The sequence below is a fragment of the Marmota flaviventris genome, chromosome 3, assembly GCF_047511675.1.
Source record: "Marmota flaviventris isolate mMarFla1 chromosome 3, mMarFla1.hap1, whole genome shotgun sequence".
NCBI lineage: Eukaryota > Metazoa > Chordata > Mammalia > Rodentia > Sciuridae > Marmota > Marmota flaviventris.
Window position 1 is genome coordinate 117,341,632 of NC_092500.1, and position 18,978 is coordinate 117,360,609.

At 40.6% G+C, this 18,978-nt stretch overlaps 1 protein-coding gene across 4 annotated transcripts in view; it reads right to left on the minus strand.

Annotated features, from left to right (window-relative positions):
• Positions 1-3,295: 3,295 nt before the first annotated feature.
• Cecr2 (CECR2 histone acetyl-lysine reader) overlaps positions 3,296-18,978 on the minus strand; it is a 168,821-nt gene continuing 153,138 nt past the window's right edge. For all 4 annotated transcript variants that reach the window (XM_027951167.2, XM_071610276.1, XM_071610277.1 and 1 more), the window contains 11 exons: positions 16,468-16,621; positions 14,964-15,093; positions 13,956-13,993; positions 13,781-13,872; positions 13,453-13,579; positions 12,087-12,475; positions 11,119-11,247; positions 10,095-10,941; positions 6,389-7,811; positions 5,120-5,231; positions 3,296-3,813 (listed from right to left, as the gene is read on the minus strand). In XM_027951167.2, coding sequence (XP_027806968.2) covers positions 3,808-3,813; positions 5,120-5,231; positions 6,389-7,811; positions 10,095-10,941; positions 11,119-11,247; positions 12,087-12,475; positions 13,453-13,579; positions 13,781-13,872; positions 13,956-13,993; positions 14,964-15,093; positions 16,468-16,621 — 3,447 coding nt within the window. In that variant the 3' untranslated portion in view covers positions 3,296-3,807. The remainder of the gene's footprint in view (positions 3,814-5,119; positions 5,232-6,388; positions 7,812-10,094; positions 10,942-11,118; positions 11,248-12,086; positions 12,476-13,452; positions 13,580-13,780; positions 13,873-13,955; positions 13,994-14,963; positions 15,094-16,467; positions 16,622-18,978) is intronic.

Sequence of the window (18,978 nt, forward strand, 5' to 3'; positions counted from 1 at the left end):
TGGTTATCAGGCATTTCTACTTAAGAGTTAAGTGAGAACAAGAGAAAGAGACCAGGTAAAAAGTCCAACCCAAGCCCCTCCATGTGTGTCTAGCACAGAGAGGATTCATCATCCAGCCAGGAGACAAAGCTTGTGTCACAGTTAACTGAGAGAGAGGGGATGCAGCAAAGTTCACCCCAATTCAGCTTTCCCAAAGGGATAGAAAGGTAAGGCTCAGAGTCCTACGGCGGAATGGTGGGTTGGCCCACTGAAACAAGAAATGGGAGCCAGTCTTCTCACCTAGCAAGTCTCAATTACACCTGTAGTTCCTAAGCAGTGATGCAAGCCCAGGAATAAACACCCCCACATGCACAACCCAAATTCTAACATCCTGGCAGAATCTGTCAAACAAAGAGCTATCTGCTGAGACATCATATCCTGGAAACATCCAAGACTGAACTCTACACTGATACATGGAACTGATTCCCACAATAGGAGTCCCTGAAGAATCTGGCCAAGGGGTGAACTAAGAGAGAAACACAGAAGGGGAAATCATGCTAGCAAACCAGATGGCTTGCATTTCTTGAAAAATAGAGTTTCTTGGAAACATGCCAGGAATCTGACACGAAATTATCCTTGCCTTCGGACTCTAAATTGAGGCTTCCTGTGAAATTTCAAATTAGGTCTTAAAAGCAGTATATTATTTGCAGAAATGGTAATAACAACATGTCAGAAAAACATCACAGGATAATGATACCAAATGGTTAGTCACAAGAAGCACTTTCAAGGGAAAGGCTAGAGTAAACTGACATTTAAAGCTGAGCTCAGACTGAATGTAGACTAAAGGCCTTAAGGTTTTCCACAAACTTCAATAAAACAAAATCATACATAACCTAGAAACCTTCCAAAGGCCCTAATTTTCTTTCTGGATCTTTTATTTCTCTTAGGCCTTGGAGAAACAGTTTGTAACTTATAAACAAGCCTAATAAAGTTAAGTCATGAGGGTTAAACAGGAGCAAGGGTATTTCTAATTATTCATAGGTCTCAGATATGCTCTCCTGGAGACCACTGAGAGTAGTCACACTGACAAGGTGACAGTGGCCTACAAGGTGAAGTGTCCAAGCCTAAACCTTTTAGGACACCCATACACATGCCTTTCTAACTATCATATAACCATCATTTCCCTATTTGAAAAGATGGCAAATGTATTTGCATCTGTTTTAAGACATTGCATCTACTTAAGACACTTGGAAAGTGAAGTGCTAGAGGAGGAAGAAAGGCGAGAACAAAAGATCCTGCTTGCGGGTGAGTTGAGGAGGAGTTCACAGCAGCTCAGTCATGTGTTTTCCCACAGTCTGGCAGTTGTGGGCAGCTTTCAGCAGATCTGCATTCCAGAAACCTGTAAAAGCTGGGAACATACCAGATAAGGGATGAAGCACTTAGCCCTGTAATGTACAACCAATTTCCACAAAGGATGCAACAAGGCTGACCATTTCACTGATGCTCTTGTTCACAGTGTTATAATTCAATACAGTAGTTCAATTTCTATAGCCCTTCCTTAAATTCTCTCATCTCTAAAAAAGGAGATTAAAAGGTTTTACTACAGACACCCTCCCCTCCACTGTTCACAGCATCTCTCTAGCAACAGGTATTTGGAAGTGGGGGAAGGAGGAGGATGGTCACCTCAAGCAGCATGCTTAACACCATGGCAGAGGCCCTATAGTGACCACAATCCTAAAGAGAAGTCAGAATGCTCTGAGCCCAGACCAGGCCTAACCAGCCCCACACCAATTAATTCTCCTCCTTCCTGTTTTTGCAAACACAGAAACTGAAGTCGTAATTTTTTGACCATGTTAGCTTACATAAGCTCAAGGACAGATTGAAGCCCATCCACATATCTTCTAACTTCTTGACTCTTCTTAGTGCTAGATTTCTGATAAGTATAAGGATCAAATTAGAACTCAACCTCATGATGCAATCCACTTGCAAACATACCACAGTTAAACTGAAAGTCTGTTAAAGAAAAGTTGGTGTTTTTTTGCATCATATATCAGAGGCATCTGTGTTCTGTCCCCTCGCACCCTCAACTCTGCCTAAGCCCTAATCAACACCACCAGCTTAGTTCACTTACTGATATGAATTTCCATTCTACTAGATGTCTTCGGTTCAGTCTCTTTAACCTGAATGTTTCCAATCTGTTTCCTTTCCCTCTGAGCACACTGTTTAGCAAACTATAAATACTACAGTTTTATCAAAGATGCTGAAACTGAAGGGAAAGGCTCTACTGACTCCACCCACAAGTGAATACATAAGAAACTAGGACAGATTAATATTTTATGAAGACTCTTCTATTATCCTCAAAGCATGCTTAAATTATGCTATTCTTTACAAAGACCTGTAATTTCAGGGTGTTTTCTTAGCTTTTTTCTTTATGGGATATTCATGGGTCCTAACTTTGGTGACATCTCAGCTAACATAAAATACAGAATGCTAAACACGAGAAATCCAGTGTAACTCCTAAAACTGTAATAAAAGTAATTTAATACTGTAAAATTGTTTCCTACCTCAGATAACAACAAATGATTTCCAAGAACTTGTCCTTGATAGCTATTTAAAATCACAATGGCTGATTTTACTATGATTCATTTAAAACGAGTAAAAACTATATATACTGAAATATTCCTAAATTCAAACTGTAACACTATAGAATACATATTCTCTATTCAGACCTGTGCAATTTCTTTATTGAGACTAACATATACAAACCTGAGTAGTCACTTTCACAAAACGTGATTTGTGCCAGAAAGCTTGTGTAATGCCTTCTAGATCACAGCCCGACAAGCCTGTGAAGATGTTCATTTGTCTTCTAATGAGTAAAGCACTCTAGTGATCCCAATTCCTGATACTGGTTTGCAGCTATCTTGTAGGGCTGGAGGCAAATCAGGAAGGGACACCATTTTCCCAAGGCCAAGATTTGGCCACCAGAGTGAAAGGAGCCTGTCGTCTCGGTTGAAGCTTCCGGTGGGCCACAGGAGAGCACTCTGTCCCCAAACTAAGAAACGAACAATAAGGAGGACAGGTACAACTACACTCTCTGAGGTTGACTGGAAAGAAGGTCTTTAGTTGTGAAGGGCCAGTCAGCCACCATGGAAACAGTTATTGACATATGACAAGTTGAAGCCTTTCCTACCCTCTTCTCCAGCTCCCCAAAGCATTGAGTGTGACATGATTGTAAACAGACAGAGACCACTCCAGTGCTGTGAGCCCACCAGTTAGGACTTCCATTTCTTTCACATTCCCACCCACCCTACCCACTTTATGTACAATACATTCACCAACAAAAATTATTTTAAAAGGCAACATGAAAATTGTGTAAACTGGACCCAGCTCTGAAAACATTAATACTACAAGTAGTCCCTTCCTCAATATATACCTGAGATTAGCTGCTCACGAAAGTTTAAAAGCACCACTCTGTTATTTTGTATGCCCCCCACCCAAGTTTAAAGTGATTTTCCCTGAAGGACAGTCTCAGAATTTGGAGAAGTCAGCATGAACTCCAGGTTCACTTGATCTTCCTGACTGTCAGTCAGCTGTGCAAGTGATCCCTGACCCAGCACCTCTGCAAGCTCTGTGTCAGTCGTCTATGGAGTGAGTATGCTTCTAAGGCCCAGGAATGGCTCCAGCTCTTGGTGGCAAGGTGTAATTCACTGTGAAGGGGCACAGCAGGGTGACTGGGATAGAGATGGGCAAGGATCATTTCCCCAAATCCTCCATGTTCTGTCTTCATGTGCAGCTTTTCACTTCCTTGGGGGCAATTTCCTCCTAGGACTAGCTCTGAGAGGAATAGAATAAAGACATTTATAAGAAAAAAATTTTAAATTGTATCAATTGTCTAAGAAAATTAAACATATCAAAGAGTTGTATGTGCTTGCCTACACAGCTACAGAGGGTTGACTTTCAGGTACTAGATCTCTGATTTGGACCTGAGCCCCTATACTTAGAAGCTATAGAACTTTGTGCATACTAGAAGGTGCTACTACAGCTGCTCAGTTTGTTTATGGGGCCACAGATAAGATTGAGATAGTTTTTGCACACACAAACTCTCAGCAGTGTGTGAGAGAGAAGCAGCACTCAAAGGTAGCCACAATTATTCCAAACCTGACTGACCAGTCTCACACAAAGGAATAGGTGGGAAGGATTAAACAAGCAATTTTTGGCAAAAGAAATGTGGGAAGGCAGTGTGGAAAAATTGATACTCCTTAAATAAATACTCCTTAAACAGCTGGTTACCACACAAGATTATGAAAGAGGGGTATGTGGAAATAGTAGATAAGCAACATCTGAGGACTCTGTAGCCGATCTTCCCCAATACCAAGGACTGGGATCAGGGCCTGAGTGATTTGTTTCACATGGCTGCCTATTGTAAATGAAGTAACAAGACACCTTAAAATATTTTCTCAGGAGCGGGGTGTAGTGGCACATGCCTGTAATTCTAACAGCTTGGGAGGCTAAAGCAGGAGGATTGCTTGAATTCAGAGCCATCCTTATTGGCTACTTCACGAGGCCCTAAGCAACTCATCAAGACCCTAAGTGCCCCTGGGTTCAATCCTTGGTATCAAAAACAAAACAAAACAAAACAAAACAAAAAACACAACACTCAGGGACTGGGAATACAAATCAGTGTTAGAATGCTTTTCTAACTGCGGGAGGCCCTGGGTTCTATTATCAACATGGCAAAAAGGAAATAATTTTTAAAAATGCAGTCTCAGAATGGCAATGAGACCATGTGCAGATTGAGGATCCTTAATATGAAAGGCTCTAAGCTCCAAAGTTTTTTTTTTTTTCAGTGTGTGCTAGGGAGCAAACCCAAACTTTGCACATGATAAGCAAGTGCTATCACTGAGCTATATGCCAGGCTGAAATTAAAAAGAAAATGGACATAATGCTGAAAGTTTTATATTTTGGAGCACCTTGAATTAGTCATGCCTAACTGGTAAACCCTATGCAAATATTCCAAAATCTGAAAAACTCTGAACTTGGGACTTTGGGTCCCAAGCATTTTGCAGAAGGGATATGAAAGTCATATATATTTCCCACATTTTGAGGAATAAGAAAAGCTATAAATTTTGGTGATTCTTACCTGATCCAGAGGAAGTGTTGGGGGCTTATGTGGTGGCAGCTGTTCTGGTGATGCTGCTGGTGCTGGCGTCTTTGGGAATGAGGACTGCGACTGGATTGGATGTATGTGCATTCTGTAGCCACAGGAAAAGAACAGGTAAAAATTAATGAAGATGTATTAATTACAAAGGAAAACATACTTTAATCATGAAGGGATGGCTTAATTACCCAGGTGATCCAACTTGGAATCATCAATAATGGGACAAAATGACATTATATATATCTGAGCATAACATAATAGGAAGTACACCCATGCGAAGCATATTCCTGACAAAAGTGATTCATCCCTTTTTTTTTTTTTTTTTGGTACCAGGGATTGAACTCAGGGGCACTTGGCCACTAAGCCACATCCCCAGCCCAATTTTGTATTTTATTTAGAGACAGGGTCTCTAAATAAAGAGACAGAGTTGCTTAGTGCCTCAGCATTGCTAAGGCTGGCTTTGAACTTGTGATCCTCCTGCCTCAGTCTCCTGAGCCACTAGGATTACAGGTATATGCCACTGCACCAGGCTCCAAGGAAAAATTTCTAAGGTCTACATTATTTAACAAGATATCCCTCTTTGTAGACTTCTTCACACACCGGCTATGTGATTAATCTTAAAAAAGGAAATACTGACTTGAATCCAGAATCTGGGACACACTACACAAGGCCTGGACTCTTTGAAAAACAAAACAAAGACAGCATAATCGTCATAAATTAAGAAACCAAACATAAATACATAAGCCTTGGTTGGATCCTGGTTCAGAAACAAAACAAAATAAGATGTATAAAGCAAATACGGCAAAATGTGAATAGGGAGAGAGGGTGTAATGATAAGAAGATGGTTGGGGAGAGGGGCACATTGGTTTTTAAGTTGAAAGGTACTAGTTTAATAACTATACTTCATAACTTCAAGTGCCCATATTTTATACATCATTTATTTTGAAATGTTCCCAGATGACATATCACCTCACTGAGCCGTCCTGCAACTCCTGTTGGGGTTTAAACCAAAGACTTCACAAATAGTAGGCAACTCTCTATTACTGAGCTACATTCCCAGCCCTCAATGGGTTTTAAAAGTGGTACCAATACAAATATATTGAGGAAGTCTTAGGAGAGAGTATCTGACTTGTTTCAATTCTGGATAGACCTGGAACTTTAACATCACACATGCTTAACTTCCTCTGATAGGCATAGTTTAACATTTGTTATTCTTTTAGAGAATAAGAAAAACATTCAACACATTCTTACCCTGATGGTCTGTACATTTCCTGGAAGGATCCTCTTATTCCACTTCCAGTGCCAATCTGTTCCATCATTACTGCTTGAAAGTGGCCCAGGCCCTCTTCCTGGCAGCGATAGAGAGAACCCTCTTGAGAGAGGCCATTAGGCTGGGCAGGCCCTGGATGGTGGGGTGGGTGAGCACCCACAGGAGAATATGGCCTGGGTTGAAAATGACTGGTTGGCCGCTGTGGTGTATAAGAAGGCCCCGTTTGTAGCATCACACCATGAGGTGGGAAAGGAGGTGAACCAAATCCCATCCCTGAACTCAGAGGTGTAGGAGGAGTTCCATAAATATATTCGTTGGCTGACAAAGAACTCTGTAGCTTGGTAGCTGCATTATGGTTGTCCAGATCTAAAAACTCTTTGGGACTCTCTGGCCTCTCCATAGATTCATCAAGCTTTTCTTCCTCTGGACCAGGATTCTGTCTGTCAGGTGGGACAACTTTAGCAGCCACTGCATCCATTCGAGTTGGGGAAGTTAAGGCAGCACTCAGTGTCTCACAGCTTTGCAGATTAGCCATGGAATTTTTATCTGAGAAAAGGGGCCGCGGGTGAGGGGCATGACTTGCTGGGGGGCCACCTGGGTTTCCCTGAGGGTGGAGAGGTCTCTGCCAATCAGAAAAGCCCTGTGGACAAGTGTAATAAGGAGTTCGCTGGTAATGATGGTAGGAAGGCTGTGGAGGTGGTGGTTGGTAGGAATACCTCATTCCCTGGGGAGGGCGATATCGGGGAAAGATCCCAGGGTGAGGATTGTTAGACTGAAAGGCCCTGGGAGAGAAATGCTGAGGATGCGATACCGAGGATTTCCCCCCCATCATAGGGCCCAAGGCTTGCAGGCTTGGACTGATGTGGTAATGTGCAGCTGAATTAGAGTATTCTAGGCCAGGCATGTACAAGGGAGAAAACTGGCTTACAGGGCTTGTCATTAAACTGGGGTCTGCACATGGAGGTGTAGTTTCATTCTGTCCTGTGCAGGGCATGGTCTCCTGCAATGTTTTGCCTCTGGGGCAGAGTGGTTTTTCTGAACCATTGCCACCAAGGCCCTTCCCCTCTGATCCACAAGGAGATGCTTCACCAATGACTCCATTTTCAGGAAGAACGCCTCTGTCGGCCATTGTGGAGAGGTCTCTCATACAGCCTTGGGCAGCTGGGCTGGTATAGCTGCTGTCTGAGGTCCAGGTATTCTTGCCCTTTGCTGTTTTACAGTTGTCTGCAGATTCCAATGTGTCATTTTTGAGCTCTGTGGCCTCTGTTTCCCTTTCTCTTGGTGAGCTCTGCCTGGTGCAGTCGGCCTGCAGGGGAGGTGTAGGTTGAGGTAGCTGTTTGAGGTATACCCCCTCTGAAGCACCAACGCTTGCTGGTTTCTCTTCAAGTCCAGGCAAAGCTTCTCCTGGGGGGAAAAAACAAAAAGGAGAACAAAATAACTAAGTAGCTGCAATGACAATACGAATGGAGGTAGTAATAAAAAGTATGCAAAATAAGGAAGATCAGGGTTGAGGTGAGGACAGCAATTCAAGCCTCAGCTAGCTAGCATTAGTCCCTGGAAAAGGTCAGGATATCGGGGATCTATATGCTCCCTTTCATGGACTTACAGGTAGAATCTAACATTAAGGTATGCACCAGGGCTGGGGATATGGCTCAAGTGGTAGCGTGCTTGCCTGGCATGCGTGAGGCCCGAGTTCGATCCTTAGCACCACAAACAAACAAAGATGTTGTGTCTGCCAAAAACTAAAAAATAAATATAAAAAAAAAAAAAAAAAAGGTATGCACCAAAATGGAAATACCCCACATCATAGGCACATTACTGAGAGAATATGGAGCTTACAGACTCCAGGCAGGTGTATGTGAACTATGGAAGGAGAACGTGGTAATAATTAGAATGGGTACCCAGGTGAGAGGTTCTAGAAACGGACACAATGTAAAGGTCCAATGCATGAGATACCCAGTGCTCAAACAAAAGGTGGAGCATGCTGAGCACACTCTGAGCAACAACCCATCCCTTTTTTCGAACAAGAGGCCCACATCAAAAAAACTCGAAAGGCATTCTTTGAATATTAGAGAAATTGAATAAATTCAATCAAATTAGTCTTGAATGCTCGATTACACCCCAGATTGTTTACCTCACTATGGTAGCAAACCATTAACATGATGAATAACAGAGGAACTTTGTTTTTATATATACACACATACATATCTGATCATGATATTTCTAGGACAGAGTTGTTGTCCAAGCAAGATCAAAATCTGATTCTAAAAAACAAACTTTTAAAGGACAAGATTAAAGATTCATATTGACTTTTTTTTTTTAATTTGTACTAGGGATTGAACTCAGGGGCACTCAACCACTAAGCCACATCCCCAGCCCTATTTTATTTATTATCTTTATTTAGAGAAAGGGTCTGAGTTGTTTAGCACCTTGCCATTGCTGAGGCTGGCACTGAATTTGTGATGCTCCTGTCTCAACCTCCTGTGCAGCTGGGATTACAGGCCTGTGTCACTGCACCCATCTCATAATGACTGTGTGTGTATTGGAGAGGGAGTGGGGTGGGTGCTGGGGACTGAACCCAGGGCCTTATGTATGCAAGGCAAGCACTCTACCAACTGAGCTATATTCCCAGCCCCATAATGACTTATAAAGAACTACTAAGATGCCTAAGGCTATCAGTGAACTAAAGCTGGCCTTAAGGAAAAAAGATACAAACTGAGCAACAAAATAAAAAAATTATACTTTTTATTAACACAAAGCTCAGCAACTAGTGGACAGACTGTATCTAAAGTGTCACGAATGATACTATTTCAAACCTTTGACTTGCAGACACACGTGAAACCTGTATTAGAAAATTCCTCTGTAGCTATTCACAAAGTGGACCTTTTCTAGAAGGAAATGCTCAAAGTTAAGTTTGAGTTCTAGCCCTAGCATCAATGTCCCATGAACTTTTCATCAGCTTTTATGAATGTTCAAGTATCTCCACCCTCTACTCACATCTGAAGAAAATTACAAAAATGTATACTACACTTCTACCCTTGAAGTCAGCATTAAGTACACAAAGGATTCTGATTCTTTTTAACTTTTCTTCTCTAGTTTACTCTTTACTTCTCTTAAATGGCATTTCTAAGAAACTGTTTCAAGCTTTGCTAGAACTCACTGTGCTTCATTTTTACTACATACAGGCATGTATCTAAGGAGAGGATAGAAATGATTAGACACTGAAACTTATTTCATAATGGTGACTTTCCAGATAGTTTTTTTGAAGGATATGAGAGATGCAGTAGACAACAGGAAGAATGTTTATCTAGCCTTGTCAGGGTTCAAATCTTTCTTTATCACTTAAGACAGTAAATAATCTAGTATTTCTGAATTAAATTTTCCATCTATAAAAATAAGGATATTAATAGTAGATATTACAAAGGCTTTTTCTGAGAATTAAATGATTACAAATCAAAGTCTCAAAAAGAATGTCACACAGGAAGCACCTATAAGTGTGATGATCATTATTATCATGCTGAGATCTTCAGACCAAAAGGAATACTATGATTGGTTCAAACTTAAGTAGCTTAGGAAAGAGACTGGAAATGTGTTTACATATGGTTTCATATTGTGTGTGAAAAGATTACTCATAATTTACAGCTTAAAAACCCAAAAGTCAGATAAAAGTAACAATATATACATTACCTTGGTCATTCTCAGGCTTTTGTGTTTCATTGTTATCCTGTATCCTCCCAGAGTTGCCCAAGGCAGGTTTGGGGGCTGACAAGCTTACTGATGCTGAATGAGCTACCTGTGGAAAAGGGCCAGGTACTTGGGAGGGAGTGGGTTGACAGGGGTTGTAAGGCACACCTGGTGGGCAGACACGGGAGGACAGCTGCTGCATGGCGATCATCTCAGGGCTGTCCATCATAGAGTCCCCTCCTTGCATCCCACGCAGGGTCTGGGAGGGCCCTCCAAATAGAGAACTTGGTGCTGGGGTTGGAGGTGGCTGCAACCTATGACCAGTGGACTTACAAGGTGGTCGCATATATCCTGAAGAAGGAACACCATGAGGTAGAAAGCTTGATTGCTTAGTCCACTGGTTTTGGGGTATAGATGGTCTCATTACTCGGGAATCCATCATGTGACCAAGAGCGTGAGGCTGGTGAGCGGGTCCTGGCCCGAGGTGGGGCTTCTCATCTGGCCCCAAAGGTCCTGGATTTGTAGTACCATGGTTCCCATTCCAGACGGTAGAGTGTATGCGATTCAGGTACTTGTAGGATCGATACATGTGACTGGGAGGAATTTCTGAACTCTCAGCAAAGTCTGCTGGTCGGGTTGGAGCCCCACCATGCCTGGGAGGAATAAATCCTGGCTGGAATGAAGCTGGGGGATACATGTTTCCATCCTGACCAGGGCCACTCATCTGTCCAAGCTGCAAGGAGGCGGGATGTGATCCCATGTTAGAAAGGTGTGTTAGCCCCCCACACATCTGCTTATCTTCTGGAGTGCCAAGCTGGGGTCCTCGGTGGTTACTAATTCCAACTGGAGGCTGGCAACAGAAAAAATAAAGTGAGCAAAGTTAACCAGTCACTTGTAACATGCTTCACCTATAGAGACAGTCTCTTCTGCACAGAAGATAATTAATTAAATTTAACCTGAGAAGACACTATTTCTGAAACATGCTGTGGGACCTGTAGCAGCTATGGTTTCTGAGGTGACTCCTTACCTGCATGGAAAAAGCCTGATGCTGCTGCATGGGCTCTCCTGGGTGTGCTTCTGGGACTCGAGAGGGACCATAGAAGGTGTTGGGCTCTGATCCTTGAAGAGGGCCAAATGCTCCTGGTACTGCTGGCCTCTGGAGGCAGTGAGCAAAGGGAGGGAAGAAAAAAATAGACAAGGATATTAAGCACAGAGCAAGGAGTTCCCTAAAGTTTGCTAGTGTACATACTTCCCTAGAGTGAACTAGCTCCTGACCCTAAAGCAGGTTCCCTCTCCAACAGAGTAAAATTAAAATGGTGTCTCTTGCCAGGTATTCATGTCTATTAATGTCAGTTACTTGGGAAGTTGAGGCAGGAGGATCACAAGCTTGAGGCCAGCTGGGATAACTTGGTAAGACCCTGTTTCAAAACTCAAAAAGGGCTGGGGATATAGCTTAGAGGTAGAGTGCCCCCAGGTGCAATCCTCAGTGCCACAAAACAAAAACAAAATGTTATTTTACCATCTTTTAAAATTACATCCTTTTTGCCCCTGTACAGAGCTTTTTTACCCATTTCATCTCCCATTGCACCCTGTCATAAGATTTTAACATCTCAGATACACTGCATAGCTTATGTACTTCTGTGCTTTAACCTTTCTCCCTCCATCCTTCTGTCTCTTCCATGAAGTCTTCCTATGTTGCCCAGGCTGGTCTTGAACTCCTGGGTTCAAACAATCCTCTTGCTTCAGCCTCCTAGTAGCTGGGAAAACAGGCATATACCACCATGCCTAGTCTTTTTAAAATCTGTTTTTGCTCACACTGAGAATATGTGATTCAAATGACTAAAAGAGAAGAGGATTTGAAATAAATTCAATGGGGCAGGGCGGGGGAGATCATCCATATAATTACTTTGTAAGAAGTGCGAAATGGATAGCCCTTACTTTCCCATGAGTTCACTAGCTTGGAGAAATCATCACAAAAGTTTAGCTCTTCCTTACCATTTGGTTTAAAAGAGGTGCCTGGCTGGGCATTCCACCACAGTGCAGAGGGCGGGAAAAACCTCGGCCATTTGAAGTGCCCACTTCTCGAGGGGGCTGAGTAGAACTGCTGCTCTGATCATCCCCTGAAGAAGAAGCTCGGCGGGCAGGGGGCAATGATTTTCCTCCATTTTCCATGGGCTGCTGCTTCCTGCTGGGCCCTTCAGAGTCCCTAGAGCGGGTCCAAATATGGCTTCCACTATTACGACCAGACCGACTCCGTCTCTTCTCCCGCTTTTCATCCTCTCGGATCCAAAATTCTTCATCCGTGTCTCCATCTTCTCCAGGAAAATGTTTCATCATTGCCCGATGGAAACATCTCTCTAAATTATCAGACATCTTGGTATACTCTATAAGGAACAGACGAGGACTAACTACCACGTATAGATTTTATAGGTCACAAAAGATAATTCTTGGGCTGGGGATGTGGCTCAAGTGGTAGCGCGCTTGCCTGGCATGCGCGCGGCACTGGGTTCGATCCTCAGCACCACATACAAATAAAATAAAGATGTTGTGTCCACAGAAAACAAAAAAAAAAAATTACATCTTTAAAAAAAAAAAAAGATAATTCTTCCACTAACAATAAAAACTGCAACTATTTGTTCCAACTCATTTTGGGGGCATATTCTGTAGAGCTATGACTAGAAGATGAGTAAGAGATGGCTTCTACCCATAAAAACTCAAAGTTGTATGGCTAATTACCTCAAACCATTGAAAATTTAATTTTTAAAGCTAAATTACTGAACTCATTAAATACAATCACTGAATCTTTTTTTTTTTTAAACTCTGGCATTCTTAATTAATTCATCAATAACCCAGTTTGAGTACCTGGAGCCATTTATTCTTTAGTATTAAATAGATACTATGCTGACTTCTCAAAATGACTTAAAAATGACAAGCTGGGGTGCAGCTCATTGGTAGAGTATGTGTCTAACATGTAAGAGGACCACATGCACAGGTTCCAACCCCAGTGCTATCCCCCCGCCCCCCCATCCCCGAAAAAAGAATGGGCTCCATCTAGGTTCGCCCCATTTGTGCTGAAGAGGACCAGGTAAACCTAGACTAGTCTCTAGAATGAGAAACAACCTAAGGCCATCTACTCTCCTGCTGAGCTCTGCTGTTCTATGGGAGAAAAGAGAGCTCCTGACACATATAGTGGAAATGCTTGTAGTAGCCATAGCTTTTAGTTTACATTCTGTTGATAGTTCTTTAAAAAAAAAAAAAAAAAAATCACTAGGAAACATGCGTCTAACAGAAGGAGTTTTAAAATCTGATTATATAATGGCATAACAGATATGCACCTGGCACAGATTTCTTACCCACTTACCACTATTCTCCCCATTATATTTTCGACAATTCCTGAACATTGTCTTCATGTCATTTACAAATTCATCCTTGGTACAGTATAAACCTCCATTCAATTTCTTCTCCATGCTTGAAATATCCATGGGGATCTAAAACAGAACAAGGAACTCTATTATAATCAACAATAACATATTATAGGAATAAACAACAACATGCTATAGTCCCTACAAGGCAAAAGAATAATGGCATTACAAGTTGTTCAAGAGCCTGGTGTATCTCCAGCAACCCTGATCTTAAGAATGACAGCTAGGCAAACAAACAATAAAGTACAAGCAAGACACAGAGGCTACCTTTATAATCTGATAATAATTAGGAGCATAAGATTCATCCACGGGTTCCAAAAATGGCCAGGAATCCTTGTGAGCCTTTACCACATCTAGAACTGAAAACCAAAGAAGAAAACTTGACTAATAACTCACAGCAAGACTTCCACCACAAACACAGTAGTTGAGAATGGGAACTAACCTTTATACATGGCAGTGAAGTCATCATCCAACTCAAAGCTGTAAATCATAAAATAAGACATTAGTATTCATTCTGACTACCTTCTCAACCTATCTTCAGTTTAACCATAGACATAGCTAAATGCACGAAGATCTTGAATAGTCTCAACACTATTATTTAATACAGATAACATTTGCTAAAAATAATATAAACATGGGAGATAATCCACCTTAGGAAAAAGGGGAATATCACTTTACTTATGTATAATATGATAGGGTATATGCAAATGATACAAAACTTTAAGATCCTACAATTTATTTAAGCAGGATTTATTCATGGCTCATAAATTTATTTGGGATCTAAATAATAATAATAATAATTAAAAAACACATAGCAGAATGGTTCATGAACACTATTCCTTTCCTTCTTGCATTTTTAGTTAAGGAGTAAAGATATACAGTACCTAGGATAACTACAAAGAAGTTACTTTTTAAAAAAATCTATATATTTTAAGTTGTAGATGGATACAGTACCTTTATTTTACTTTTATGTGGTACCAGGGATCAAATCCAGTATCTCATGCATACTAGGCAAGCACTCTACCACTGAGCCACAACACCAGCCCAGAAGCTATTATTCTCAAAAGTACAAACTTCTTTTCACATTTTCAAGAAACAATTGTATATAATAAATCATCAGTTATGATTTCATTAAGTTAATGAGTGGAGTACTAAGAGTTTTGTGTACAAGCATCTCTGTGCTTCTAGAGTATGACAGCAAAAAAATCTAAGAAGGGCAAATGAGCATTAAGAGACATTCAGCATCTCCATTTGTGTGGCACGAGGAGTGCTGAAGTCAGGTCTGAGTTTCAGGCTGACCTCTGTCTCTTACTGTGTTTTCTCAACTTTGAAATGGTGGTGCCATTGCCTACTACACAGCTCAGTTTTAAATACTAAATGAAAGGAGGGCTTGCTTATTAGCAAGGTGCAGTGCCAAGTGACATCACCGATATGATTATTAAATACTTACAGATCCTTTGTCTTTTTTCCTTCCCTCATGGGAGAATTAGGGTCCAGATGGGAAAGTTCTGGGGGTAGCTCCTTGCCTTGAGCCAGCAGCCATGCCCTTTCTTCCCTGAGTTTTCTCCTCTTGGCTCGATCTACAAAGAATAGTCAAATGAGCGTATGTGCTCACTCTTCCTGACACCTATGGTGCTCCACATCCCACATCCCCACCTCACATATGCACAGAACAACCTCATTCACTTGACTTCAATGTCACATCTTCAGAGAATACTCATGATAATCTTATTTAAATGTTACTTCAATCATAGCAGTCTTTATTCATAGATCTGGTTTATTTTTATTCAGATAGCTCACCACTACCTATTCCAGTTTGTATGTATGTGTAGGGGAGTGTTTCCAGATTGAACCCAGGGGTGCTTAACCACTGAGCCACATCATCACCCCTTTTTCGAGACAGGGTCTCACTAAGTTGCTTAGAGCCTAGCTAAGCTGCTGGCTGGCTTTAATCTTGAGATCTTTTGCCTCTGCCTCCGGAATCACTGGAATTACAGGTATGCACCACTGCACCCAACCACAGTTATCTGTTTTATTCTCCACCTTTTTCCTACTGGAATTGAAACTCTACAATAAGAATATCTTATTTCATTCATTACCATATACCTACAACAGTGCCACACAGAATGAGTTCTCAAAAAACATTTGTTAAAGAACAATCTCATTACACAGGTATTATTAATTTTTCAGATACAGAAACGAAACCACAATTGTGTACCTATAATAAGAACCTACTGAAAAAACAAGAGTCCCACTGAAACACATAAATAAACAAAAAGCATAATTATTAACTTGAAAAAATAAAATCTAGCAGTGGAAACAAAATATATTCAAGATCTCACAAGTAAGATATAATTACATAATATGTAAACAAGCTAAATTTATTGATTACATAAACTATGGGTTTTTACAATAAAGCAGTGAACTAGGTTGAGTGTCCCTGAGTTAAAAAAAAAAAAAAAAGTCAAATCCATATGCTATGCTATTTCATTTGAAACTACAATAGAAAAGAAAAACACTGTCTGTATTCAATCAAGCCAAATGGTATATTATCACATGATTTATCAGGTTCAGCTTATAAATCACAACTGTTATCCAAGAAAATATCGAGAGATAGTTGTTTTCCTTTACTATGCTGAACTATAAATGAAAGAAAACACTCATTATACCATGCCCTGTAGAGACTCTTAGAAAACTTTGTCTTAATAATATTAATATTCTAGACTTGAATAGCGCTATTATCTAAATAAAAATATTTGGAACCTTTCTTAAGCATATCTCACTCATATTATGAATTAGATATGTGAAATATAAACACAACAGAATACAATTGACCTATTTAAACAGAAATGGCCAGAAATAGCTGAAATAAATGATGATTCGATCCCACCTTCATCTGATCTTGGCTGTTCCCACACAGGAACCTCTCCAGACAGCACACAAGGGCTACATACCTTCCACTGCCTTGACCTTCTCCTCCAATTCCCGCTTCCTTTCCTCTTTCAACATCTGCTCCTGTTCCTTTTTCTGCACTGCAAGGAGAATCTGCCGTTCTTCCTCTTCCTCCTTGCGCTTCTGTTTTTCAATTCTGGTGAGCACAGGAGTCTCCTGTGAGGAGCCAATGAACATATCGAGTAAATTTTGAACAATAACACAAAGCAGTTCATCACTTCTTCAATTTATTGAATTCAATAAATACAAATACATCAAATTCATTTAAAAGTTTATTGTATTATCTATAATATATATGAATGGGCATATAAAAACACACTAAAATGGTGGGGGCTGGGCTCAAGGGCACATGCTACTTCAGAGGCTGAGGTAGGTAGATCACATGTTCAAAGCTAGTCTCAGTAAAGTAATTTAAGACTCAAGCATGGGTTCAAAAATTTATGATTTGTAGTCTTTAGGAAATAATGTCATATACAATGTGATGGACAAGAGAAAAAAACTGAGAGACATTCCTCTAGATTTATTATTTGATGAAAGTGCAATTTTTAAAAATATTTATTTATTTTAGTTGTACACAATACCTTTGTTTGTTTTTATGTGGTGCTGAGGATCCAACCCAGGGCCTTGCACATGAACAGCTCTACTGCTGAGCCACAACCCCAGCCCCTACTTTTCCCATTTCTAAAGATCAGTAAGTTTAAGGAATCTCTAGCAAGCTTTGCTAAGATAAATAGAGATGACGCAAAACACCTTAAGAATCAGCATGGGAGCTGGTGATGTAGCTCAGGGTCCAATTCTTGCTTTGTTTTTATGTGGTGCTGAGGATAGAACCCAGGGCCTTGAATGTGCTAGGCGAACGCTCTACTGCTGAGCCACAAACCAGCCCCATGAAAGTGCAATTTTTAAAAGCATCTTCAGCTCAGTATACTAAGGATGAAAGTTATTAGACAAAGTACGGGTTCACAATTTAAATGATTCATTACTTTTTTGCATGTTTTCCAACCTAAGCAACATTAACATAAAGATTGCGAGTGGCCAATGGGAATGTGATTACCTAAGAAATCTAACAAAAGAAAAGGTAAACTAAGGAAAACAGGACCACTACCACTAATAACTTTATGAAAGTTTTACAATGTATATTTCCCAGTAAAACTAGTCCTGAACCATTCTACAGGCTAGAACACTGATGTTTATTTTCCATTTCTTTTCTCAACTTTTTTGCTAATGTAAAAGCTAAACATTTTTCTTTTTTCAGTACTGCTATTGAAGAAGTCATGCCTACTGCCTGCTACAGAGAATACAAATTGCAGTGGTCTTGATGTGGTGGGAATAAAGAATGCAGAATGACGATGTACAAGTCACCAGTCAACAATGAAACTATTTTTAAACAATATATTTTGTTTATGGTTCTTAAAACCACTTTAGATCCCAATTTGACTCAATTTGGGGGTGATGTTGTCTAGGTAGTGGACTTCTAAGCATCATTTTTATCACTCAAAATATTTGAGCCTACCTTTAAGTTTATAAGGACAAAATTGGGAACGAACAGGAGAAGTTAAATAAAAAAATTAAATCTGAATCACACACATAACAGTGTGCTCATAAGGAACCTCAGTAGAAATAAATAACAACCATAAGCCTCCCAAATCATCATTATCCCACAACCAGAGGTGAAATTGATGATAATTCTGAAAACAGGGATGCTACTGACATTTGGCAAGGACTTTTACTTTTGAACCAAAATGCCTCACTCATGCTAAGAAAGCACTCTACCACTGAGTTACAATCCAGCCCAAGGACAATTCTTTTAAACAGACGATTGGTTACATCTCGTCACTGCCTCCTAAATACATGTCAGTGAAGCAGGTTCCATCCCTTCCAACAACAATCTCCACCTCCCCCTTTTCCCAAATCCTTATATATTCCAACTCTTGATAACATTTTCACACAGCTGAGAACATATTAACCCAGAGTTACCAAGTCGAAAAAAAAAAAGTATCTATAATGGCCATACTTTTAATTTATGCATACTTTGCCCTTCCACCCCAAGACTACAGATGAAAATATGTGAAATATTCTTTTCTTTCTTTTTTTTTTTTTTTAAGTGGTGCTGGGGACTGAACCTAGGGCCTTGTGCATGTAAGGCAAGCACTCCATCAACTGAGCTGTATCTCCAGCCCCCCAAATATTCTTCTTTCAACCATTAGATGTATATAAAAAGGGATCAGATTTTGGGGCAGGTGGGGGCTGGGAATGGAACACAGGGCCTTACACATGCTAGGCTAAGCAAGGCAAGTGTTCTACCACTGAGCTGGATCCTAAGCCCCAGGATAAGGGCAAAACTGCAAGTACAGCGCACCTGCCAATCATCAGCCGTCATCAGTTCAGTGAGGAACAGCCCTGTCTGAACTCGGGATTCAACCTTGGGGGTAGAGTTCTGATTCTTGTAGGCTATGGGTACCAGTTCAAAGAAGCAATGCTTATCTTAAGTCATATACAAATAATTTGAAAGA